At 40.1% G+C, this 27,999-nt stretch overlaps 1 protein-coding gene across 2 annotated transcripts in view; it reads left to right on the forward strand.

Moving 5' to 3' along the window:
- PRORP (protein only RNase P catalytic subunit) overlaps positions 1-27,999 on the forward strand; it is a 55,360-nt gene that overhangs the window by 9,250 nt on the left and 18,111 nt on the right. For both annotated transcript variants that reach the window (XM_068398584.1, XM_068398586.1), the window contains 2 exons: positions 482-614; positions 15,933-16,040. In XM_068398584.1, the coding sequence (XP_068254685.1) occupies positions 482-614; positions 15,933-16,040 (241 nt within the window). The remainder of the gene's footprint in view (positions 1-481; positions 615-15,932; positions 16,041-27,999) is intronic.

The raw sequence follows: 27,999 nt of genomic DNA on the forward strand, positions 1-27,999 counted from the left end.
TTTATACCTAAAGCAAGGCCCATGGCCTGCCTGCTAGCTTCAACTAGTATTCCTACAGCTGCTTTATATGTTCTGGCCAGTCCAGTGCATCTGCATCATCTTCCCACATTGAGATTTGGGCTGTATGTATCCATGGTGACTTTCCTGTGTAGTAGGGAAACTTCCAAATATTAGAGATGTGGAAATTTGTGATAATGCTGAGAATTGAACTCCGATCTCTCAAGGCCTAAATAAATGCTGATGAATATTTAAATACTCTCTATTTTCCATGCTGTCATGCAAAGTTTTAGTCCTAAATGCTCAAACGTCTCTAGAGTTCAATCTTTGATCCTGATCCCACTAAATCACATAAAAATATTTCTAGTGACTTTAGTAGGTTTTGGATGCGTCCCAGAAAGAGTGCAACTGATTTTCTGATGATTGTACCGTGTATTTCTTATTTAACAGCCCTTATCCTTTTCTTGTTTCACTATTATTACAGCGGACAGTGCCCAGTTTGCAACCATCAGTTGGAGGATAGTGACCTCACCGAAGAGGAGTATAATAATCTCAGAGAAAGAATAATAAGGGACGTGATACACGGAACTGACACTTTTAGAAAGACAAGCCCACAGGTAGGTCTTGCACGCTGTCAGGTTCATTGGCTAGGAGGGTAACATACAATTAATGTTCAGGTACTTTGAAAATGCCACAAATCTTTTTTTCTTTTCTTTAAACATTAATAGGCCATTAGATACTGAGGTATCCCGTGTATCTTTTTCAGTTGTGTTTACAAAACAGGTCTAAATCTTGACCTCTTTCATATTGTCTTTGTTCTTATATTTTCAGTCAGCTGTTAATGGATACTGAAATAATTAAAATGTAATTTTTTACATTAAAAAAATTAAAAGGTATTGAAATCTTTTAATCTTTCAAAAGCTGAATTTTAAATATGAAATAAAACCCAGTAACTAGCACAAAATAAGATATCTAGTCTTTTGAGTTTGTAAAAAAGATGTCCTAGTGTTTCTTAAGTTCAGTATCATATCTGAAGCTCACATTTATGTGCTGAATACTTGATTCTTCAGTTGGGCAGCTGTTTGCCAGAAACAATAAAGAACCAATTATCTTTTTGTTCACCAACCAAACAGCTACCCCTGGTTTTTAAATATATGCTTTCATGTTTATAATTATAGTATACATCAGGAGTATCAAGCTTTTAAAAGGTCATTGTAAACGTACTAGAGGGCATAATAATTCCCAGACACTATAATATATTGCAGTTCTATTTCTTGCTCATTTTGTGTGGAGGTTCACGATTCAGCAGTAGCGGTAAAGAAGGAAGCTGAGCTTCGCTAGGTGGAGCCCATGCCACATCTCCGGGTGGTTTTGCTTGACCTTTATAAGTATTGATGTCATTTTGCTGCAGCTGGCACCTCAGTTCTGCACTGATTCTGAAAATATGAAAGAGGACACCAGGTTTAATTCTTTAGGCTTTCTGCAAACAGACATTGCGCATATGTAACAGTTACAGAAACTTGAAACAGTTAGTGTTGGCCTGCTTGTAGTACATGCAGCCTATTGTTCAGACATCTAATTTCCACACAGATTTTCTCCTCAGTTCAGGACTTGTAGCTGATCTAGCTGTGAATTGTACAGGGGAGTAAAATTATCTTTAAAAATGTAGCAATAATTTTAAGTATTTAATGGGTACTGGTGTTCTATAATATTACAAGATAAACAAAAGGATGTGTTCTGTTGCACACTGTACAACTAACTCTCTCTGTTCTCTAAAAGCCTTTGTGAAAATTATGGTTGAGGTTGGTTTATTAAAGCAATAACAACAACAAAACTTTTAATTCCTTAACCAGTTAACTACCTAGTCTGTGAAGTTTCATTTCTGTTCCCTGTGGTGACTGCTGGCTTGAACATTTCAAATTTGTCAAGTACACAGAGCTAGATTAGCAGTACCAGTTGAAGGTGGGGAGATTTAGGAAGGGAGTTCTGGGTAACAGGACATTCACGCCCAAGCTGAGCAGTAGTGGAAATGATGTCTCCCCTGTTTGAGAATCTGATTGATCAAATGAATGCAATCTAATGAAACAAAGACTCAATACCCTATTTTAAGTTTTTATGTCAGTAGATTTTGTTAGTCCATGTGATAGTCCACTCTGGGGCCACCCACTTGCTAGTTCCAAGTTGACCTTGTTCCAGTTCCCTATTGGCCGGCCGTCACCAGGAGGCTGAATGGAGATGAACTCGGTGTGTTTACTGTTGGCCGTACAGCTTAAAGTCTGCTCCCTCACTGAATTTTGAGCATGGATTGTGGGGGCAGAGGCAAAGCAGTGTCGTGATGTGCCAGAGGTTTCCAGAAATAAATTTGGGACTTTTTAGTTGCCTTTGTGCTGTTAAAGCAGATGGGTGGTGATGAAAATATGCTACCCATTTTAGGTATGCCAGACTGTGTGACTTCTCCTGCAGCCAGGGTTTTCCAGAGGGGCAACTAGGTGAAGAGGCTGATAATAGGATGTAAGCAAGTATATCTGAGAGGGGGGTTTCCACTTTCCAGTCAGTCACTTTTTTTGTAGTAGCGGCAATTCAAATAGAAAACGTTTTAGCTTTCTATTCCTTCTTTTCTTCTAACTAGTTTTCTTTAGTGCATTTGTGTTTCTTGCAATGAAGTGATTATTCAGGGAAACAGTTTGAGTTGTTTTGAGCTCTAAACATTTTTTTTCCAACAATGTTTCAAATTAAATACGTAATGCATTTGGAATTTTTTTTTCCACTGACAGTCTTTTGTCTTACTTTTGCAACAGCATCCTTGCTTTATTTGATTTTATTTCTCTCACTTGAGACTAGATGCGATCAGAGTAGAAAATTAGGAGCAAAGATTTGGTTTGTTGAGCATCTCCCAAAAGTAGTCTGTTGTGCTGTGATTAAAAAAAAAAATCTTTTTTGTAATTAGTTTTAGGAAAGAAAATCAAACAACTTAGGTTTTTACATCAGAATAGCAGTGAATACTGTTTACAAATATGTTGAAAAGATGGATTGCACGAATTATAAAACTGATTATCTGTGATAAGGAAATACCTGTTACACATTAAAAATAGGCATCAAGTCAGATCTTTATGCACAACTAGTGAAAGGTCTATTAGGATGTCACATGGTGATCTAATATAGTGAGCTGCAACCTTGCAGGCTGCTGTAGAAAGAAAACAATTGTAACAAGACTGTTACCTTTTGTACCAATGTCTGTATGATGTTTTCAGTTGGATGCCTGTTTACTCTGTCTGCATTTAATTGGGAGCTATCCCATTGAGCCTAAGATGATATAATTGGTATACTGAGAGGCAGAATCAACTTTTGCTGTGATGACTTTCATTTTGCAGCTGCTCCCAGGTGTTTCTCTCAAATACACAAATGCAATAATTTAATTCCTTTCATGGCTGCTTCATACCCGTGATAAGCCTGAAAGGACTGTTGTGCAGGGGGAAGGAAGCACATGGGAGATGTGTATGTGCTGTCAAGAAGGCAGGAAGAGATGGGTTTGTGGGCATGTAAAGTCCCCACACTAGATCTGGGCTAAGTGTATGAAGGGGTTTTACATATTCTTCTAGAATATAAGAGACTGGAGGGGGAAGAGGAAGTGACCCATTCATCTTAGTGTTATTTTTGCAACTGAATGAGGTTGTGCTCTCTCCAAGGAGCCTTGAAAATAAAGCTCTATCCCTTACTTTTAGGTTGATGCCTTTTCTTTTCTATATTGCTTTGGTTCTCCTTCCACAAGTGCACGTTTCCCAACTCCATGATTTGCCCCAAAGCCTTGTGTGGTATATGTCAGTCCTGTTCTGAATAGAGTAGTTTATTACTTCCAAAAACCCTATGTACTCCAAACTCTAAGAAAACCGTGTCTGACACAGTCTGCCCTAATTCCATCTGGCAGAGCCTTCACTCCCAGCTTCTAGTGTGATATCATTCTTCTGCCTGCTTTGTTGACTCTCAAGGTGTGGTCAAACTCAACTAAATTGCCCACACTTGAGCTGTTTTCAAGGTAAGCTACCCTTACCTGCCCTGAGATGCCTGGGTGATTATGGCTGTCCATCTTGCACCTGGATGTCATGGCTGCTTTGCCTGAGCTCAGGGAGAAAGAGAAGCCTAGTTAATTCAGTTAGGCCTGCTGTGTCTCCTGAGAAGATCAGGGGCTGAAGAGGAGAAAACAGTGTGTGCCACAGCCCAGGCTATGTGTGCCATTTACCTCCTCTACCTCTATTCCTATATATATATGTTACCTCCTCCCTGTCACTGCCAGGGAGCAAAGAACTTTCTGAGGGGAGGAAACATGGAAGGGAGGAGAATGTTGGTGGAATTTCTCCTGTGGATTTATGTGCCCCCTTGCCTCCCAGATATGTGCCACATTGAAGCAAAGGGATCAGATCCCCAGTTAAGTGTTTGTGCTCTACAGTAGGAGTGCAAAAATTTGGCATGTTGCTGAATGCTGTGAAGCCGCATGCACTAGGATGGGGGCTGTTTTGGTTTCTTCTCAGGTGGGAATGACCGAAAGTCCTCTTGTCAGTTCTGTGGCAGGGATCCTTGCTAGGGTTTGGTTTAAAACGACATCACCTGGATTCAGAGCTAGCTTCTGCAAGAACCATGGTGGCAGGATGAAGATCCTGCTGGTGCCAGCATATGTTGAAAGCTTTCTGTTAGTTCTGGAGAGGGATATAGGGGTGGTGAGCTGTAGTTAGGTAGTTAGCGTTAGGATTAGGGCTAAGCCTAGGCTTCCAGATGGTAGAGATTTCTGAGCTTGCTTTTTTTTTTTTTTTTTTTTTTTTTTCCCCTTCCTTCCTCTCCTCTAGGAGGTCCAAGAGTTGGATGAATGCTGAGGTTGGCTTAGATGAGCAAGTTGTGACTAATTTTTGGGTGGGTATGAGTTACTGGCTTGTAGGCAGGCTGGGGTTTCAGGATGGCAAGGATGGAAGAAATTGTTATTGCTGAATCTACAAAGTCCTGAAAGTGTGGTGTTTGGGGATTAGTGTTTTGAACAGCAAATGCTGGAGAATTGAGTTATTGTTGGAGTCTTAGAAGTTCATTAGGATTGAGTGAGAGCTAATGCCAGTAGAGATGAAGGGCTTATTGGTAGCCTTTTGGGTATGTGTTTATGTTGGGCTATGGGTAAGACTAAGGTAAGAGGTGATATTTGGGAGTTAAAATACTTGAAGCACTCGCTTAATATGGCTGTGGTTAGGCCAGAGCATTAAATTAGAGGTAGCATCAGTAAGAACAAATGTGTTATCTAGTCTGCAACAACACTGATCAAAAAACTTGCTGATAGCTGTTGTTTTATTATAGGATGGCCAGTGCTGAACAGTTTAATTCTACAGGTTTTGCAGAATAGCCGATTGATGGCTAAGTCTATTGTTGCCCTGTAGCTAATTTTTAGTTATGGGAAGGATATGGTCATTAGCTGGTAGATAAGGATAGGGTTAGCATTGCAATTAGAATTAAACACGCTGATGTCAAGCCTGAAGATGCCTGGATCATGAAGATGTGCAGTCATAGGTCTAGGGAAACGAACAAAGATGAGACAACATTTGCAGATAGGGTTGAACAGCTTTTTTTTCTTTCCCCAGCTCTGCTAAATATGGGCCACTGGACTCAGTCAGGGTAGAGTTAGTATTCTGTAGGGTAGAATCCTGCATTGCCTTAAGAGCCAGGTTTGCTGCTAGATCTTGTAACATCCACAAGGACAGAGGAGAGCTTGTCTGAGTGGGGCTTAGGATTAGCTGTGGGTTTGTTTCAGTTGCAGTGTTTTGGCTAGAACTAACGTTAGTTTGAGGGTTAGGGAGAACACTAGCCTCAGAGCTTGATTCACTACTCAATCTTGCAGGTCTAGTAAGCACAGAATAAAGACAGGTGATGGTTTATGGTGGGTGTTGAGACAATTGCAGTAGTAGAGTGCTCAGAATCTTGACAGCATTGCAGCCCAAGCTGCAGCCTTTATCCTGCTTACTTTCTGTCCTCCTGCCTCCATTTAATTTACGGTGGATGTTACACTTTTCTTGTGACATGATCTGCTAAAGGGGAGGGAACTTCTGGGAGGAAAGAAAAGGAGGGGAAGAGGGGAGGCCAAATGGGAAATGGGTGGTGAGACACAACAGCAGTGGAATTTTTCTAAGGTTTCTCTTCCATCTTCCCTTACCCCAGAGGGTCCTGATAATGGAAGCAAACAGAAGCACAGAGAGACTTTTGGCAGGAGGATAAAAGACTTAACTGCTTCCTTAGCAGCAAGAAATAGATCTAGATGAAAACATTATAAATTCAGCGCATATTTCTTTCCCTCAATTGCCTCAGTGTTAGAGACTCTTTCTTGGGGGTGGGTCAGATCTTCTGGGGTGGTCCACAGTCCTCCCTTTGTAGATTCATACAGCAAGGAATGAGTTGGGATTTTGTTCAGGTCACTTATCTCCTTTGCCATCAAATGGTTATGCAGCAGAATTATGCCACCCTGCAACACAAGAATGCTCCTTTCTTCCAATCCACTGTCTAAACCTGTTTTGTTGTCCTCCACAGTCTTTTTAGACTACTACTTTGCCACCTCTGTATTTGGAAATTCTCCTAATGTGATACATTCTTCATATTCTATTTAGTGCAATCAAGTAAGAAAAATCTGGTTCTAATATTTTTTTTTTTTTTTGAGCAGCAGTTGCTTGGTTAAAATACAGTTGCTAACCTTAACTTGTTTCCACTGCATATCATCTGAAGATCTTGCTAAGCAAAATAAAAACATAGTTTGCTGATGCAGTGATTTTTCTTCGATCTGTATATTCATTACATTAGCTAGAACATATAAGAAATAGAAATAGAAGAAACTGAAGAATTTCAGCAAGGTTTAAGAATGGCATACCTTGATAAAGGATTCATTAGCGGATCACAGAGGCAGACGGGACCATAAACATGAAGTCAGAACAGTAACTTTTAACTAAAGCATTAAGCTAATCTAAATTATCTGAGCAGCTGATTTTTAAGGAGGTTATTTTATCAGGAACCTCTTGGACACAGAGTCCTTTACTTGCAGCTCATGCATTCCACTAAGTAGGATCTTGAGACATGTTTGCATAATGCAGGCTGCATACACTACCATCCTTTTTTTAAGTGTTTGCTGTATCTGAATATTACTAAGTTCTGTGATAATACTTCTAAAGTAAGATTAGTGTGAGCACATGTTGATTTAAGACACTTTGAAATGTTACCTCTTAGAACTTAAGCATTATCGAATGGTCCTTTACCATTTGGTCCTTTGGTCTGTTGCCAGAGGTCCTTCTAAGTTGAGGAGCTGGTCTCCAGCTGTGGCCAAAGACAGATTCTTCTGATGCTGCAGAGGCCTATGTGGAATTGTCTAATAAAGGGCTTTCTTATAATTTATGATAATTAGAATAGCTTAAAAAGTTATAATAATTTCATGTTATCTATCCAATGCCTTATCTCTTAGGATTTGATTAGATTTGTTTTAGAACATCAGCAATTTGTGCAGATGTTTTCATTACACTATGATGATCATTTAAGTTGATACAGTTCCTCCAGGAATCTGTAAAATATAACTGCACTTTCTTCCTATGTTATGCATTGTTTCATCTTCCTGATGCTAAATTTAATTTGGTTTTGTATTCGTCACTGGTTTGGCTTCTTCTGTGCCATCCTCTTTCCTAAATACCTGTAAAACATTTCATATATATGGGAATTAGTACAGAAATTTGAAAGATGCTGCTAATTTTTTAGCATGACCCTTTGTTTTTTCTGCCTTTTTTTAATGCTATAACTAGTTTGGTGTTTTAGTAGCTTGTTATGAAGTCTTGTGTTACATTTTTTGAACATCTGATTAATGCCATCTGGTTCTATTTTACCTACTTTTTCATTGACACAAGGAAAGAATTTTTAGAGATACTCTTTTGCAAAAAGTGTGCACGTTAAACTCAACCAGATCATATTATTCCAGAGGGTTTGCACAATTTTTATTCATTGGTTCAACCATATTACAGTGTACAGATGCTGGGTGCATAGGTTTATAATTCTCTGGATTGTTTCTAGAAATATTAAAATCTGAGTAGAACATGTGGTGCCATTCAGTCCCCCAGAACAGTTACTGTTTCTCTTGAGATTGTAAATATTAGTTAGTGTAAGCATTTGATGGCAGTGTGATTTTTTTTTTTTAAACTAGCATAACTAGCCTTACCACCCTGCCAGCTGTTCATTCCTGTCCAAAGGCCCCTGCAAGTGTGCCAGGAAACTAGTGAGCACAGCCCCATGGTAAGCAGGGCACAAACCTAGATGACAGAATAATGCTTTGTTTTCTTGTGGGTGCTTTTTCAGCTAAATCAGTTCCTTGTTCAGATCTGCTTCGAATATTTGTACGAGCATAGCAGAGAAAGTAGCATGGAGGTATATCTGGCTGTCTGATATTCATGTAGCATTTTTCCACATGGATATTATGGACTGTCTGTAATTAAGTGCTAGCCTGCCTCACTTACTTGGGACGCTGTCTTTTTTGGGCAATTTATGATGCATTGCTTTTGTATTATTCCACTGTCTTTCTATAATGCCCGTTTGTCCTGGTTTGGCCTAAACCAGGCCAATTTTCCTTTCAGTGATTTTTACTTTCAGCTAAGTCTCTTCTAAGTAACTGCACTTTCTGAAACTAACTGCATGTTTTGCAGACAGTGTCTGCTTCCAGGGCTGATAATGCTCAAAGTTTGTAGTTATCACTGAGGCACCGGTAGGGATGTTATTCAGAAAGGCTCTTGCTGTACTTATTCTTAGAGAAACCAAGGTCACTGCTAAATTCCTCACTGATTACGAGTGAAGAGCCGAAGGGGGGTCGCACCTGCAGGGAGGAGCGGACAGGGCAGGTGACCCAAAATTGACCAATGAAGGTATTCCATCCCATACATGTCACTCTCAGTATAAAGCAGGGGATCACGAGGGTCTCGCTCTCTTTCTGCTATGGCCGGTGTCCGAAGAGGACTCTGTCTGTTTTCCTGCTGCCCCCAATCCCGATCCGTGCATCCCTGAATCCAGCTCTCGACCATCGCTGGGCCCAGCCTGGGCCTTCCCGGAGCCTGCCCTGCAGTGCCGGTGGTGACGTGGCCGACATTGGGGGAGCTCGATCTTGGGTTTGTATATATTCGCATATATTTGATTATTCCAATATTATTATTATACTCATTTTCATTATTATAGTTTATTAAAACTGTTTTAACTTTTCCAACCCATTAAGTCTCTCTCCCTTTTCCCTTTCCCGGGGGGGGGAAGAGGGTTAATAGAGAGCGTCTGCCACAGGTTTAATAGCCAGCCCAGCTTTAAACCGTGACACCGTTACATTGTATTTAAGCATATTTAAGTCAATATTTTCCTGGTTTACCATTCAGTTAGGTGGTTTGCCCTAAGATGAAAAGGTTCCAAAATAGCGTTTTTAATTTTGAAAGCACTGTGAATTCAAAATATTTCTGCCTTTGCAAGGGTTTTTTGTTTGTTTGTTTTAAAAGAAAGGTCCATTTCTATACTCTTGTCCTTATGATGGCAGCCTTGCAAAGATATGGCTATTTTTCCACTGAGGACAGCGGCACAAACTGCTTGTTCCTCCCTCCATGTTAAGTGTGCTCAGGAAGGACATTTCAGAAGTGCACTGCCTGCATTGTTGAGATCCGGGTTTTTCATTGGCCTTGTGACTGACCCTCTGCTCTCTGATGTGGGCAGGCAGGAACAAGTCCTGCAACAACACTGCCTGCTGTTGACAGAGGACTACAAACAGGCAACACAGAGCCCATCTCAGCCAGGTCGTCAGTGTACCTGCAAGTACCTTCGTGTTTGTGACGGTATCCCTGAAGGCTACAGCCACGGGAGTTTGTGACTCCTGAGTTATTTGTTAACTCTGGAAGCATATAACAGAGGGCAAACAAATTGTATGCAATCCAGAGTACATAGTGATACCATGCACAATACTGAGAAAAGCCTTCCTGCTTATAAGAGTTCGAAGGGGATTTCCAGGCTTTGAAACTGTGGGGGAAATATTCAAACCCTTCAGGCACAGCAACAAACAGATTTAAGAGTGCTCCGACAAGGCGCCTTAAAAAAATTGGCTGGATTTCAGTTTGACAGCTGAATTTTATTTCTCACACTCTAATGCTCATTCCTGTGTTTTTCTTCTGATACCGAGAAACATTGCTGAAAACAAAGCAACCCCCATCACCGTGTATTTTATAAAAGTGTTAAAAAGTGAGTGTTTTCACTTCTCCTAAAGCTGCTCTTATGGTGTTGAAAAACACCCTGTTTGATAGTAAGGGTAGAGTTACATAATGCTTAAGTGCAATGTAATATTCTGTTAATTAGGATTTGCTCTTCCTTGCACTTGAGTATTTTGTCATTTGATACAAAGAGGGGAAGCACTGCTGCTTCAGTTACACAAGGCTTCAACTATTGTGAATGCTTCTTGAAACAATATGTGTTGAATACTGTAACTTTTGCACTTTTAAATTTGACTGTAGTGTCTCTCCACCATTCCTGATGAGTGAGCATAAACTTTATTGTTTAGAAGTGACAAGCAGGCTTTTCTGCATTGATTTTAATAGGTTTTCGTAGCGTTTTTTCTTTTTTCCCCAGTTCCATGTGTTGGCATGAACATAATAGCCTTTCTTGTACTTAAAAGTCCTCTATGGATTTGCTCATGTATCTTCTTTGTATGTTATATTACTTTGTTTTTTGGCATTTAGATCAGTAGACATTTTGGATTGTTGAAGAATTTGAGCAACACCATGATTTTTATTTCTGGTTGCCAACATATTTCCTATTTAGGCTTGAGGAGGAAAATGCTCAAGTGACCTAACCTTTCTGTGATCTGAAACTTGTCATACTCTTAGATCTGTTATAGGCATTAAAATTATTTCAAAATACTCACTGGAATTCCTCTCATTGCTCTTACCAAAGGCCATGCTTGTTTAGCTATATTTTCTTTGTTTTGTCTTCAAATATAATGTTTATTTCTATGTTATCATATTTAACATAGTAAATCTGGAAATACTAATAATGAATCCCTCCCCTCGTTTTTGTTGTGCTTTTGAGGCTTGTAGTCTGTGTGTGCACTGGTATTGGAAGAAAAACATACATTTCTGTTTATAAATGTATTTTCAGAAGTTGAAATAGTATTAATACTCTTACAGAAAAGTCCTATTTTCAGATTTTTACTACTGCTGTTTCAAATATTATTGGCTGTGTAAGACAGATTTTTGAACTCTGAGGTCACACTTTTTTTTAAAATTATTTTTTAAATGAATGGTTTAAAATAGCAAAACCATTTTTTTTTTCTTTTTCTTTTTGAAACAATAATTCCTATACTTCTGGTTTTTAAAACCAACTTCTGTCTCTTGTTTTGCTGCACTACCCCAGGTTGAGATATAAATCTCATAAAATTAGTCATACTTTCACAATCCAGTCAGCGTACTCAGGGTTACCTATGGGACAAGGTGATCCCCGTAGTCTCACCTGTGACCAGTCTCATTCTTATTGCATGTCCTGGCTGCATTTGCATGCCAGGACAAATGTCTGCTCTGACCTGAACAGGGGGACTTGTGCAGGCTCGAGACTGTTACATTGGCTCAGTTCACCTTGGTTCAGTTTATCCAATTCAGTCTTTCTCCTTGTGCCAGCAAATGTGTGTGCGTAGGTGGAAGAGGGGGCAAGGCTAGGATTGAATGGCTGAGGGAAGGGAGAAGGTAGAAACACCTCTTTCTGTGGCAGCACCAGTACATACCAGTATAAAATGATGGTGAAATAGCGCATGAGTCATCCAGCTAGTGTGGAATACCAAAAAAATGCAAGACTGTTTTGTGCTTTTCTCGAGATATTAATGGACTTGAGCCACCCACACAGTAGTGGTTAAACAAAAAATTATTCTAAATGTCTTTAATTCTTCAAGTCAAGACAAATTCCATCATGGGTTTGTTATGGTTGGCTCTTACTTTCAAATCAACTTAGTCAATGTGGTGTCCATTTGGAAAGATAAGATTTCTTAGTAGAAGGTGCCGTGAATCATTTCTAACGGTCGCGTAGTTGGCATTCCCCTATTTTCCCAGCTAGGCACTGAATGAAATCAGGTGGGTTTTTTAAAATTCCCTTTTCCTTTGCACGTGGTGTGACACAGGATGTCACTGGAGCCTCCCATGAGCACCCTGCTGTGTTGTGCTTTTTCCTGCCGCAGGGAGGTGAGGTCATGTGGTGTATGGGCTGCTGGGGGAACTCTTGGAGGGAGGTAACAGCCTTGCTGTATTGCAACACTTTTCTGTGGCTCCTGAGCATTAAGAGGGTCATGTCAATAAGCAATGATGAATGTGTTTTTAAAGTTTTGTCCCTTCAGTTGCCACCTCTTTTGAAGTGAGTCTGAGTAGCATTTCTGAGGCTGGGAGAATGCACTTTTCCTCAGAAACTTTGTGAGATTAACCTGGTCAGAACAAGTTAGAAATCAGTGTAAGGCTTGCTGTGTTTGTTTTGGTGCTCTTAGCGAGAGAGAGAGAGAGAGAGAGAGAGAGAGAGAGAGAGAGGGATGTTTCGCCACTTGTTGGCGTGTTGAAGGGCTTCATCAGAAGTGCCCTCCTCGTGTTCAGCAGGAAGTTTCCATGTAAACGTTCCTGTGGCATACACAGGGCTGTACGTAGATCATGCGTTGCATTCTCCATTTGGAAGGGGAAGCCTGTGTGAATAGCTCACCTCTTTTTTCCTAAACCAACCTTCACATCATCGTTGTACTGCATTGATGATTATTGTGTCTGGCTTGTCTTGATCAGCTATACCCTAACCACAGCTGTGCTCTACTTCATTTACGGCTTTAAAGAAGATCTTCAATTTCTTCTTACAGTTGGCTAGTGAGGGAAATAGCTTTAGAGAATTATGGGTGAATCATCCCTTTATTACTGTGGCGAACTAGGATCTGCATAAAATCCAGACAAACCCTGATCTTTGAAAGATCATCATCCTTTGAATTGTATGCTTTTTCTCTTACAGAGTAAGTCTGTGTATGTTTGAATAACCTTTTGTACTGCATCTAGATGGCATAGCCTGCTATTTGTTCCCAGCTTCACCCTTTTCCTTTCCTGCGTCCGGAGAGGATGGGAAATATGGCGACTCAAAAACTGTCTCTCAGAGGAGCAAACCTGGATCTTCTTTGTGGTTCTTTATGTATTTTTTTTCTGGAAAAGGAAAGGAGTGCTTTTGTGTGTTTCTGGGGAAATATGGATGGCGAGGAGAAAATGAACAGATCCTTGGGGATTTTCAGTCTGTCTAAGGCTTTTGACTGGAGTCTTCTGTATTTGGTGACATAAATTAAACTTGGCCATTTGTCTTCTGCACGTACTCTGCTATTAACTCATTATCTCCCTGTGTGGGTAAGAGTCTCCTGTGGCAGCAAACCTTCTCTCCCTACTGTATTGCACAGTTTACTGGTAGTGAGGCAGAACAACTGAGCAGATCTGGGAGTCTGGCAGGGACATGCTGTCAGGCATCTGTTGAGAACGGAATAGGAGGTGTGGCCAGGAGGAGATGGCTGGGAAAGGTGGAGTGGCCAAGGGAATGACACTGAAAAGGCTGCAGCTTCTCCCCAGCTCCAAGAGTAAAACCCAGAGAGCAAGGAGCTGGCTTCTGAGGGGTGCTGAGCCTATCCTGGTGCCTCTCAGCAGGACCCTCCTGGCAGCTCCTGCTCCATCTGCCATGCTGGGAGAGGAGAGGGAGTTAAGCAAAGAGTGGACAGAGGGGAGCGCTGACCCACCAAATTCCTCTGCTGCTCCCCCAACTTGTGCTCTGGTGTTCCTTTGACAAAGCACTCTACGATGCCCGTCGGAGAAAACCCATCCCTTCAGGAACTGCTCTAGAACTATTGTCACTTGAAATAAAATACCACTTTAAAAATTCTCCACAAAACGTTTGTTTTGTATTGAACTGAGCCCTTGAAGACAAGATTACATGTACATTATACTTTATAAAATATGTCTACTTGACTGTAACCATATTACTTCAAATAATGTTGGTGTTTCTTGGCATTAGGAAAATAACGCTTTATTGGATTGTTTACCATGCATTTTCATCTGCTTCCCCTTTCTCTTGTCTTTTCCATTTTCACTCATCTTTGTCTCAAAACCCTCCTATTTTACCTTCATTTGGTCTGTGTGTATTTTCCTTCTTTATATCTTTCCCGCATTTCAGACAGCCATCTAGTGTTACAGTGATGACTCACTGGATTTTGAACCGTGGGGAAGTCCACAGGGTGGCATAAGCCCAGAAGTCAGGAATCCTTGTTGTTTGGTTTTGCATTTGTTTCTCCTCCTGCTTCCTGCCACCACCTTTGCTAGTGACTTCCTTTCTGTGTCTTGTCCCTGTCATATGGCAATGAGAATATTTATTCATCCAGATAAAATACATTAAGATTGGGGCTGAAGAGCAGGGGGATACACTTCACAAGTGCCAACAATTTCTCTTTGTTTGAGGTGATAATTTTCTTGTCCAGCTTTTTGTACTTTCTCAATAATAACATTTAAGCCATGGAGAAATGAAAGATCACATGTGGGAAAGAGCCCTGTGTTGTCTGTGTTCTCATCAGTGTGCTTTTGACCAGTACACCTCTGTTCACTTGGAAATTACACAGGAAGTTTTAACATCTGAGTGAGGCATATTTATCTCACTTGGTTTGCACTCTTAATGCAAGTAACCCATTTCCTAGTATAATTGGTCATAAGCATTCTGACTAAATTTGAAGTTGGTAATAATTTGTTACTTCCTGACAGCAATGTTTTCTCTGGACAAATAAATTCTTTCTTTCATTTCTTTCTCTGAGGAAGAATTGTGTATGCTGTATAGGGTTTTTTTGGGCGCTGAGGAGATGTTTTATCTTTAGACATATATTGCTATATGGCTTCATGGGGAAGGCACGATTATAAAAGTGATTCTTGAATTTTGAACAGAAGGCATGAAATTTGCAATTGTTTTTAGTTTCTATGAAAGTTCATTTATAGCCTTTGACTGTGAAACCTCTATTACCCAATAAATAAGTCTTACCTGTTACTAGAAAGGTAATTTATGAAACCAAGTCACTGCCCACCAGAATGGATTAGGGTTCCCGCGCCTATTAAAAACAGTCAGAAGCAGGAAGTACAAATCTAATGCGAGTGTCTGCTAAAAGCACTAAATCTTTCCTCAAAAATCAAGGGAGGAATTCCTGAAGATTTTATTATTACTTTTTATTCTGTTCACCTCCTATGGGGTCGCAAGCCTAAAGCAATTGTGGTTTTCCTTCTGTTGGAAAAACTGGATGGATGCTGTTAGTTTGCTCAATCACTGCATTTCTGACCTAGTAAGAAAGTTCATTGTTTTGCTAGCTTTAAAGCGGTGTATTTCTCACAAATGGAGTGCTCTGTTTCTAAATAAATAGAGGTCTGTTATCCAAAGACTGGCATTCAGAGATTTCAGAACTCTTACAGAGGAACTAAATATAATGCTTATTTTACATTTGGAAACGTTAAGGGTTAGTGGTAGTGTCACAGTCTACTGGTACGTAAAGTTGCTTTGTCCTGCAGCTGTTGCGTAACAATGACTACAGCGTCTATCTTTATGGAAATGTACAGTTTGGATTATAATTTTGAAAATCTGGATGACTGTAGAGTTTTGGTTTTCAGTTTTAATGAAATTTAAAATTATATTGGAAGTATCCACTGTAACACTTCTGGCTTTCAAAGATTTTTTCTTTTTTTGGTGGTGGTGGTTGTTTTAGCAAATATGCAAGTAAAGATGTGAAATGTAGCCAACGAAGGAAAAGGGAGAGACTTAGGCTTTGTTTCTTTCTTTAATAAAAACAGAATGAAATATTTTTCTGTTAAACTCAACATATTCTTCCCTCCTGTTTGTGTATTTATTTATTTCAGGAATTTGAAGCCTTTCAGAAGTTTGTGGAAAATCGACTTCCATTTGATATCGTTATTGATGGACTCAACGTTTCCCACATAAAACCCAGAAAGATGCACTGTGAAAATGTAAGTGCTAGTTAAATATTCATTAAGAGGTTTGTGTATGCTTAGGCTGATTGTAAAACAATTAGTGCCTCATTATTACATATCCTCTTGAGAAACTGATCAAACATTTTTGTAGCATGTTTTACAATGAAGTTTGAAGCATAATTTAGACTTCACAAACTAGAAAGGATCAGTGGGAAGGTAGTTCTTCTTACATATTTGACTGTATTAGCCGTAAAAAAACATACCTAAATTTCTCGTGTATGCAGTACTCATAGTTACAGCTAAGTTATTGATAATAACGTTATTAGGACATATGTTGTGTGAGTGTCTGTGTTTTCATCATAATAGGGATTTTGGGAAATGGAGTAAATCTACCATATAGAAAACTTGGTCTAATATAGTTATGCTGGTAAGAGTTCTTCTTAAAATAACCCTTTACGTAGTTCAACCCACATCCTGTACAAGTTTAAACTTTATTTCACTTCCTATTGCCTTAAGCATTTGAGTCCTGTTCATACAAGGGCAGCTCAAACTGGCTTCAGTTCTTTCCACTTCGTGATTTTTGGAAAAATTATCCCGCTTTTTTACCGATATCTATTTTTGAGAATTCTTGGCACTCCCCTTTAGCATTTCACTAAGAAATGGCTTAAGGGGGTTTTTTTGTCAATCAAATATTTACTTTAAATTAGGAATAACAAAGTAGCTGCTCACATGTATTCCAAAGCCAGAATTTAAATTTTCACGCTTTTGAAATTGAAAAAAAGTTATAAATGAGCTTGATAATAAAGGAAGTAATTTACTTCTAGTAATTACAGAAATAGGTTTTTGTTCTAAGAACTATTTTAAAACTATTCTTAAGAAGCAGGATATGCGTTCATATATGTAGATAAAAGCTAGGGAGGTTAGATAAATTTGCTGAAAGATGTTTGAGAGCTGCAGTGAAGTTTCATGAAATACTGGCTTGCAAAGAGGGTACTTTCCTTACCATGAAAATAGAAAAGGTAGTTTACAAGTTGTTTGCATGGGATCATGGACGGAATGTTGATTATCTGAGAAGAATCCCAGGCAGCATGTAGTGACGCAATGTTTTAAGACTTAGAAAGATCTGTGAAAGACAGATCTATGCTGCTGAAGAAGGGGAAGAGAAGTGAACCTCCTTCCTCAGTGCATGCCTGTCCTGGTATGGGAACTCTGAACAGGATCCTGAACGTTCTGTAAAAGCTGGAAGCAATGGAGAAAAGAGCCAGCCTGGTTTTGCAGGATAATTACTGCTGATTTCTGATCAGAAATCTTACTACAAGGTATTAGCATGCTGACTACCATAAACTGCCTTTGAGTTCCTCCTTGGCTTCTGCTGTATTGGAAGGACTTTGGGATCCGCGATGCCAGGGAGCTCCAGAAGGACCATATGGAGGCATCAGCTTTCCATTTAGGTTGTTCCGTATAGATACAGGTCAGATCTCTCTTGAATCCCAGGTATTTACAGAGTAGGGGGATTTGTAGGAAGATCTGCCTTTCTTTCCTGCACAGCACAACAGTAACTTGGGCTCACCCCATCTTACCTCCAGAAGAAGATTGTCTTAGCTAAAATTTACTTGTTCTACGAGCTATGTTGCTGTTAATTATTATTGCATTTTGTCATGCACAAAAAATGTTAATCACTGCAGCTTCTGCCAGCTAGTCTTCACAGAATCACAGAATGTTAGGGATTGGAAGGGACCTCGAAAAATCATCTAGTCCAATCCCCCTGCTGGAGCAGGATTACCTAGACCATATCACACAGGAACGCGTCCAGGCGGGTTTTGAATGTCTTCAGAGAAGGAGACTCCACAACCTCTCTGGGCAGCCTGTTCCAGTGTTTGGTTACCCTCACCGTAAAGAAGTTTTTCCTCATATTTATGCGGAACCTCCTGTGTTCCAGCTTGCACCCATTGCCCCTTGTCCTGTCAAGGGATGTCACTGAGAATAGCCTGGCTCCATCCTCATGACACTTGCCCTTTACATATTTATAAACATTAATGAGGTCACCCCTCAGTCTCCTCTTCTCCAAGCTAAAGAGACCCAGCTCCCTCAGCCTCTCCTCATAAGGGAGATGTTCCACTCCCTTAATCATCTTCGTGGCTCTGCGCTGGACTCTCTCTAGCAGTTCCCTGTCCTTCTTGAACTGAGGGGCCCAGAACTGGACACAATATTCCAGATGCGGCTTCACCAGGGCAGAGTAGAGGGGGAGGAGAACCTCTCTTGATCTGCTAACCACACCCCTTCTAATACACCCCAGGATGCCATTGGCCTTCTTGGCCACAAGGGCACATTGTTGGCTCATGGTCATCCTGTTGTCCACTAGGACCCCCAGGTCCCTTTCCCCTACACTGCTCTCCAACAGGTCTGCCCCCAACTTGTACTCATACATGGGGTTGTTCTTGCCCAGATGCAGGACTCTACACTTGCCCTTGTTATATTTCATTAAGTTTCTCCCCACCCAACTCTCCAGCCTGTCTAGGTCTCTCTGAATGGCAGTACAGCCTTCCGGTGTGTCAGCCACTCCTCCCAGTTTTGTGTCATCAGCGAACTTGCTGACAGCGCACTCTATTCCCTCATCCAAGTCATTAATGAATATATTGAATAGAACTGGTCCCAGTACCGACCCTTGAGGGACTCCACTAGATACAGGCCTCCAACTGGACTCTGTCCCATTGACCACCGCTCTCTGGCTTCTTTCCTTCAGCCAGTTCACAATCCACCTCGCTACCCGATCATCCAGACCACACTTCCTCAGTTTAGCTGTGAGGATGCTGTGGGAGACCGTGTCAAACGCTTTACTGCAATTGAGATAGACCACATCCACAGCTTTACCATCATCTGTCCATCGGGTTATGTCCTCATAAAAGGCTATCAAGTTGGTTAAGCGTGACTTCCCCTTGGTGAAGCCATGTTGACTGCCCCTTATGATCCTCCTATCCTTGATGTGCCTAGAGACAGCACCAAGGACTGTCTTGTGCTAGTCTTCTGCTGCTCCTGTTATCTGGATCCTGTTTTTGATAGTATGGAGTCATTACATGAGATAGGATGGACATGCTTATTACTCCTGCCTTGTACCTGTAGATATTCACTGGCTGGATAGTACCTTTTTTGGCATGGGCAGTGTGTATTTGCACTCTGAGCCACAAAATAGCTCCTTCACTGTCCAAAAGAAGTACTGTTCTAGACATAAGAACTTCAAGAAAGATGTTGAGGTTTTGGAGCGAGTCCAGAGGAGGGCGACCAAGCTGGTGAAGGGTCTGGAGGGTCTGACCTATGAGGAACGGCTGAGGGAGCTGGGGTTGTTTAGCCTGGAAAAGAGGAGGCTCAGAGGTGACCTTATTGCAGTCTAAAACTACCTGAAGGGAGGTTGTAGCGGAGTGGGTGTCGGCCTCTTCTCCTGGGCAACTAGCGATAGGACAAGAGGACACAGCCTGAAGCTTCTCCATGGGAGGTTCAGGTTGGACATTAGGAAGCATTTGTTCTCAGAAGGGGTCATTAGACATTGGAAGGGGCTGCCCAGGGAGGTGGTGGAGTCACCATATCTGGATGTGTTTAAGAAAAGACTGGACATGGCGCTTAGTGCCATGGTCTAATTGACAGTGTGGTGTCAGGGCAATGGTTGGACTCGATGATCCCAGAGGGCTCTTCCAACCTGATTGATTCTGTGATTCTGTGTGTGATAAGAACTACTGAAGACTTTTTCCTGTATGGAGCCTCTCTATTCATTGAGATAGTTTTAAATTATGTTTTACGATAGATGTCTTTATACACAATTACAGTATTAAGGATTGAGTTTACAGATTTTTTTTTCCAACTGGAAACATTGTTTAAATGCGAGGTCATGCTGGAATCTAGTGAGCCTGTTTTATTTCTTCATTACTCTGAACTACTGTGTTGTAAGATGTCAGGAAAGGACTGTGTCTTTGTTCTTATTTTGGATACTTCTGACAAGAAGCATGTATTCTTGTTTTCTTACTCTTCAAAACTGCTAAAAACAGAAAGGACAAAAAAAAAAACAAACCCGCAAAGCAGAGCAATCCTTTCTTCTGTCTCCAAACTTTTCTTCCAGATGAGGGAAGGGGAGGCCACAGGAATCTCTGCATGTATTGCTTTCCTGGTTACTGGTGTTGCTGCCAAGTAGTCCCCCATCTGTGAATGCTGATCTCTCTGAATGCTGTAGTCCGTCCTTTGAGGGCTGACTCTGCCACAAAACATGCTCTTTTGGAGGCTGCTATCCTCACGCCAGAAGCAGCTGAATGGAAAATATGGAGTGGCAGGTCTGGGGCATTCCCAGCCCGCCTTATTAAACTCTTCAATGTACATAGGGAAACATACTGCAGAACTGAGAGGATGGAGAGGAGAAATAAATGCAAGAGAAGCTGGCAGCAGAGCGTGAAGGATGGAAAAAAGCTAAGAGTGAAGGCCACTGAGGGCAGGCTGGCTGGCTAGGAGATCATGACTGGCCCATTATGAAGAGGAGGAGCATGCTATGACTCCTTAGTGACCTCTTCAGTTCGCCTTCAGGGAGGATAATAAAGGAGTAGTATTTCCAAGGACCTGTGTTAAAAGCTGCCCAACCCATGTTTTACTTGTCAAAAAGTTAATTATTTTAAGTCTCCCCATGGGAGTCAGGCTATGCTTTTTTTCAAGGGTTCATTACTGCAGCTGTTAGACCCAGTCAGGATACTGTTTTATAAACTTTTCTGTTCCAGTGTATAGTTTAGTATGCAGCTATGGTTGAAAGAGGAAACGAGATTGTTGCTCTCCATTTGTAACACACCGTAAGTGTTACTATGTTAGGTTGTTAGGTTTTTTGGACCATGTCCCTTATGTGCTTTAGAGAGAACCGCAAAATAAAGCACATTGTTAAACACAGGAGAAGGCCTAAGATTTATGTGACAATAATATGGTAATTTAAATGCATTCTAGTCTGTATTTAAATTTAACAAAAAATACTGTTCCACTTTGTGATTTAGCTTTAAGAACTGTAACTGTTTTGCTGAAGACTAACTCTAGCTAACTCTTAGTCATATGATTAAAATAGGAAAACATTGATAAAATATTCCTTTCTCTTTTCAGACATTCAAACATTTGTAATTCCATTTAGGCATTCCTTAGGCATCTTGCTTGGGAAGGGGCTGGTTTGTGTGGACAAGACACAAGTACCTTGAAGGATGAGAACAGAAGGAAAAAAAGCAGAAGTTGAAGGAATGATTTTTTTGCTTATCTAATCCCCAAAGTGTTCTGACATTCTGGAAAACTAGATATGTGACTTCCAGTAGCGCCGGACAACTTCAGTCCTCAAAGCCAGCACTTACTTAGCAGATCATCATGAATATTATTGACTTGGCAGATTTACAGGAATATACTGTGGCAATTTCTCTAGTATATGACACTGTCAGTCTGTAATTACAATCCCCTTTTTTTCCAGGTTGGTTTTACACTAGGTCTGTTTCCTGGTACAAATCACCATGTGGCTGCATCAATTACTGACAAAAAGAGGAGGTAGCACAAGGGTGGGAACAAAGATTTTTGAGGGCTAGGGAAAGGTGAGATCATCTATTTTGAAGGCACTGCACACACAGTGACTGTAAAACTGCAACACTGGACATGAGCCAGAACCTCTTTTCAGCCCTTTGTTTCCTTACTGCAGTGTTTTAAATTAGACATTAAAGTTGACCCCTAATTAAAAGATGTTATAGAATGGAAATTATTTTTGCAATATAACCCAGACAATAGAATAAAACTCCCATAAAGTCTAAATCATTCAGTTGTGTCTTTTTCCATTTTTTTGTGCATTCTGCTGATGTTTAAGACTGTACCTGATGCATATTTGCCTTGATGAGTCAGTCACTGTACTGCAAACATGGTAATTTATAAACTGAGATATACTTGCAGTTTAACTAAGCAGAGTTGATTCAGGCTGTGTCGTGCCGTTGAGTTAATCCTTTCCTCCAGATGTATCTAGTTACATAAATCCTTAGTCAGCACAATGACATTTGGTACTCTCTGTCCTCTGCTGCCGTAACTCCCTGTAATGCTCCCACCTTTCACCTTGTAAAGGTCAAGAGAGGGAATTTCCACACACTAATTGTCCGGTTCTCTTATTAAACACAAACAGTTACATAATTCTTAAATGTATTTTTCCTGTTTATCACAGTTTTCTGTAAAAGTATTCCTTGGAAATGAGGGGAAATCCAACTGCCAGCAGGATATCTAGGCTCTGGAGCATCTCACTTTGCTTGTGGGAGAGGAGTGAAGAAACTACGATGAGCTGTGCTCCAGCTACCCCTAGCCTGTAAAGGGCCAGGGTGAGGGGCGAGAGAGGGGTGTGGGAGCACTATCAGCAAGTGCCATTTAAAGAGTACTTTGCTATTTTTAATTTACATTGAGATTGGTATATTGTAAATGAGGTATGCAGACAGCTCCTTTTTTAGCTGTACCCATCTGGTGTTAGACGTAACTGAATATACTTTTCAAATGTGTGTTGGATCAAAGCTAACTCACAATTCCCTTCTTCAAACAGTTTGGCGGCTGGGGTCAGCTCTGCCCTAACTTTACCCTCTATAATCTCTGTATTAAACTCAGACATCTAAAAGATTGGTAAAATAGTTCCAGATTGAGTTCCTTAAGGCTGACAATGCACAAAGAAATAGTTTTTGCCCTTGGCAGATAGTTCAAAGTGGTTGCTCTCAAACTTAATCAGCATTTCTGTAAATGGACTACATAAGTTCTTATAATTCTCATGTAAATTGCAGTAGGCCTGTACAACAGCTGACAAAGCTAGATCCTTGCTGTTCCCCTCCCATCCCATCCCAGTCTGGTGGTGGCAGCTGGCATGCCACCCCTGCCACACCTCCCACTTGCAGCAGCAGTCAGCTTCTGCCAACAAAGCCACCAAACCTGCCCTCCTGCACCTCACAAGCTGCCACAAAAAGCCACGCTATAACTGCTGTAGTTAGGGGTGCTCTGTGACAGGCGGAGGGGACAGGACATGCCTTGCAGCTATTTCTTGTCTCTTCCAGGGGAAAAGCAGCAGACTTGTTGAGTGGAGGCTGCTCTCTGAATTGGAGAAGAGTTGACTAAATTAATTATGTGGTCACAAATAGCATAATAATCGTGTGTGAACAAATTATTGCATTTTGGTTTTCTATATGTTGAATATTTTTAAAATAATGTTTATCAAGGGGAATCAAGGTTTAATATAATAGTTTTAGTTATTCTAGTGGTTCTGTAGTAGTTATTCCTGGACTTCCTGCCTACTTTAGCAGTATGGAAAGAGTGAGTAGAGAGAGGTTGCAGCCTTGTAAGGAAAACTGGGAGTGAGAAAAAAGTTTCATCAGGATAGGGGAGAAAACCAGGATGTAGGATACTAATCTACAGGAAAATGTTGAATGGTCGTGTTAAATTTTTGAAAAAAGCCCCGCTGTGGCCACAGAATTGAAGAACCTTGATGAATTATGCTTTGCAAATTCAGCTCAGAACCATCGTTTTGGTATGCACATTACTCACATTTTCAAGGCTCGTTTTCCAAATATCGAGACAAATATCAAGAGAAAAATAATAACTCTTCAAGTGAAGTTAAAGTTAAAAAAGAGGGAAAAAACAAACAAACAAACAAAAAACAACGGGCACCTATGACCCATCATTCTCTTGGGTTAGTAACCCAAATCGATTTTTAAGCATAATTTTGTTTCTTTGGAATCTTTTCTCTTGTGCCTATAAATCCTCTGTGATGAAAAAAGGGGGGAAAAAAGTATTGGAGCTTATAACGTTTGGGGAAAATAGTAAGTAAAACTTCCTTTCCCAAGTCCCACTTACTAAAAATTACCTGTGCATACATATATAGTTGACAAATACACATACTAATATGCTCAGGTTTTCATGTGGTAATTTTTCCCGGTCTTCAAGTGTGTCTTAGCTGTGCAACATGCATATGAGAGATCAACTGCACAATTAGTGAGACAGTGATACTTGATACAAAATATGAGCTCTACTGTCTGAGCTGTCCTGCAAAACAAGCAGTTATTAATAAATTTGACCCAAAAAAAGTCATGTGTGGAAAAGAATTTTTTTCTTCTTTGACTCATTTGGCAGCATCTGTGATTTGTTCAAGTACTTTACTGTCTGTAAATGAAGCAAGAATTAAGTAGATCCATGAGTCATTCTCTGTTCAGAATCAATACATCCAACAGAGGTCTTATTTGTCATACTGTGACAGTTCATCAATTCTTCCTCCCACCAACTCTTGTCTTACCACTCAACAAAGCAGTCAGACATGTGTTTGTTCATTTGCTCCCAGCCTTTTCCATCTCTTTTTTTTTTCTGTCTTCTGATAGTAGTCCAAGTTTGCATTTCCATGATAACAAAACATTTGCCCTGTTGCTCAAAATTGGAGATTTCTGTCTTTGCAACATGCGTTTCACTCTTTAGACCTGTACTTTCATTTCTGTTAAGTGTTGCACAAACCAAAAGATGAAGATTTTTGATGTTTTCACTGAAAATCACCTTCAGCCTCTGTGTAATATGATCTTAGAAGAGAAAGGAGCTCAAGCACTAAGGGGTACCCTTGAAACTTCACCTATTTTTAGTGTTAGAGATGTGTGACTGGAACATTCAGCATTGCATTCATCTCTTATCAGTTAATTTCTAGGGTTCCTTGTATATCTCAGCAAGTGGAGTGAGTAAAGTTCTTTTCTGAAGCCACATATGAGAGATTGATACTGATATGCTGAAACCTTCCCCCTCCCCTCCTATATTGGGGCCATCCTAAAATAGAATAGATCAAGCTCAAAAATTTCAGTCACCAGATCCAGAAGAGCAAGACTGTTAAGCTTCTCAGGAGAGGTGAAGGAGAATGGATTTGTTTGCCTGTGAAACCTAGGGGAAAGGCCTGGCCTGCAAGTCTTCCTTCTCTCCTTGCAGTTCTTCTGAAACCTGACAGTTCCCATTTGTGGCTAAAAGAGAAATAAAAGGGCAATTAATATCTTCAGCTTTGTATACCGATACACAGTTAAGTGAAGGTGTATTGGATGTGTGTCAGGTTCTAGAAGTGCTCCCACCGAGGAAACGTGTTGATCACTTACCTTGAGCCACCAAGTTTGGCTCTTCTCATAGGGGTATGCTCCAACATTCTTTGCTGCTTCTGCAGCACTGGGAGGGGAGAGTAGGAGGTAGATAAGACTTCTTAAGAAAGGAAATACAAAGTCAGACTGGTTACCTGTGAATACAGGGAAACTTTCTCAAAACTTTTTAACTTCCCAGCATTGTGAAATGGGGGGGAGGGGGGGCTGGCAGAATTCCCTGACTAAATGCCCCAAAAGTCAACTCTAAGCAACTGCTTTTCTTTTCAGAGATTTACAATCTCATTTTGCATTTCCTGGTGAAGAATAGACCAGCAGAAACTGAGGTGGTTAAAAAAATCTGACTATCAGGCATTTTGACAACATCTTCCTGTTGTTTTCTCCCAAAGTCAGATACTTCCTTGTGTTGCCTCCCCTTACTATTTGCAACCTCTGTTGCTGGCTATAAAACTGAATAAAAACCATGTGATAATTTTAACGATCTCTATCGGTTTCTGTCTGGTATTTATAATTTCTACCTTTGTATTTGGCGATAGCAGCAAACCAAAAGTTAAGGTAAGAACAGGAGCACCCAAGCACTCCTTTTTTTATGAGGGAAATGCATCATAGATTTCGTAACAAGAATTCTTCTAATCACTAGGAATATAAGCTTGAAATTCAGCAGAGCAGAATGAACGTGCCTTGATGATTCATGTCGCAGTGGACTCGGTAACTGTAGCAGCAGGTTGTTTGTTGTATGTTGTAGAGATGTCCTGCTAAAATCTGGGTGATGAAGTCAAATGAAGGTATCTTCTCGATTGGATGGTTTCAGTCTTGTTTTCACTTCGCCCTTAGAAACCACAAGATGAGTTTTCTTTGGGCAGCCCAACTGATTCACCTAATCATGGAATTGTTCTCAGTGTGGCAATAAGAGGTGTGCTGGGCCTTCAAATCAGAAATGTGGTCTTTAGGGAAATGAACTGCTTCTTTAGAAGTGATTCTTGTATGGAAAGTCTCCATCATAGTGAGAGACTATAGTACTATTAAGATATGGGAAGCAGGCCAGAAAATGTGAAGGTTGGGTTACTACAGGCTAATTCTGTGTAAGAATAAATATTTGATTTGAGCCTGAGAAATGCTGGGTTTTAGTGTCATCTTAAAGGTAATGTAGATAAAATCCTCAGAACAATAGTTGTATTTATTCATGTACATCTGGGTTTATTTATATATTTTGAAACGCAATCAATTTTTGGTTCACACTTGGCTTTTACATCTGATGTGCTATTTTTAGTAAAAGTAGGAAAGAAAACATATTTGGAAGCTGTGTTATCTGAAGGAGAAAAGGTACAATGAAACAAAAGCCTAAACTGCATCTGGATTTATTTATGAAGTTATGAAAGCCTAAATTTTTGAACAGTAGGTTATTCCTAGGGATTTCAGTATATTGACGTGTTGATTAATGATCCAACAATCCATTAAGCTGCATTTGTTTTTTCTCTAGTTGCATTCTACTTGTAGAGCAAGAGTGGAAGAGACATCTATATATAGATCATTAAATATATTTAAATTGAGGTTATAAAATGATTATAACCTGCAGTGAAGTTTAAAACCCAAGTGAAAGTTTGTTTTGGTTTTTTTTTTTTTTTAATCTTAGACTCATAGAAAGTCAAGTACAATTGTCCACAGCTTTTAATCTAAATCTCTTCACAAACTGGTTGTTTCGTGTTGTCTGGAACATGGAATTCATTATTTGAATCTAGGAGACCAGTTTCACCAGAATTAAAATCCCATGCTGGGAACCACGATCATGCTGGCAGTATGCTTGCTTAAAACCAGTTCACAAAAATTCCTATTTCAAACTGAACTTCTGAAAAATTGTAAGAACTCTTAATTCTTATCCAAAATACCGTTGCCCATTACAGGTGACCTTTTGCATCAAACACTTATTATGAAAACCTCACCTTTTTCCAGTACTGATTTTGCACATCAGATGCAGAGGTGACAGGCAAGAGGCTATCTCTATTCTATCTTTTTCTTATTTTATTTAAGGGTATATTTGTGCAGTTCCTCCAAACAAGGGAGGAAGAAGCAGGAAGGGCAAAAAAAAGTCAAAATAAGATAGTCCCCAGACTGATTCAGACTTACGCCCTTATCTGTGGTGTGACTCTAAATTAACATCAAATTAGATTTAACTTATATGTTTACGTGTGCTAAAATAAAGAGGAGATATCATTCAAATACCTGTCATTTCTCTGTAGGCTGCTACCAGGACCATGCCATAAGTGGAGTCAATTTCTAGAAATTATAAGAAATTTTTTTCTCTCTTTGCTATTAAAAAGATAAGAGCATCTGTATTGTTTCAAACCAAAGTACCTAACCTGTCTAATCAAGACAGTGGTCAGAAGATGATTAGAGTGCAAGAATAAGATAAGTTTGGAGGGATGATTCCAGTTGTTATCGTCTCCCAGATTTTGTTACTGATTTAGGAATTTCTGGATGGAGATGTTGCATCCTGACTGGCAAGTTTAATTGCCATTGATAGAGTTTTCTTTGATAAATGGATTTAATTACCTTCCCAACTTATTTTTGCCTTTGGTTTTCAAACCATCCCGTGACAATGAGTCCCACAATTATATAGTATATGATAACACATATGCTTTTGTTTGTTTTAAACCTGCTGTCTGTTAATTTTCTATGATGGGCTCTGCTGCTTGTGCCAAGTAATGGTGAATAGTCCTCATTTGCACTTTCCAGCTAACTTGGCATTGTACAAACCTTCTCAAATAACTAGCATATATTCTTTTTATAAATTATCTGGAATAAAAAATTGCATACAATTGTGCAAGATAGGTATCACGCAGATTTTTGTTTCTGTTTCATTTTTAACTATGTTG

This window comes from Nyctibius grandis, chromosome 4 (genome assembly GCF_013368605.1).
Source record: "Nyctibius grandis isolate bNycGra1 chromosome 4, bNycGra1.pri, whole genome shotgun sequence".
Classification (NCBI taxonomy): domain Eukaryota; kingdom Metazoa; phylum Chordata; class Aves; order Nyctibiiformes; family Nyctibiidae; genus Nyctibius; species Nyctibius grandis.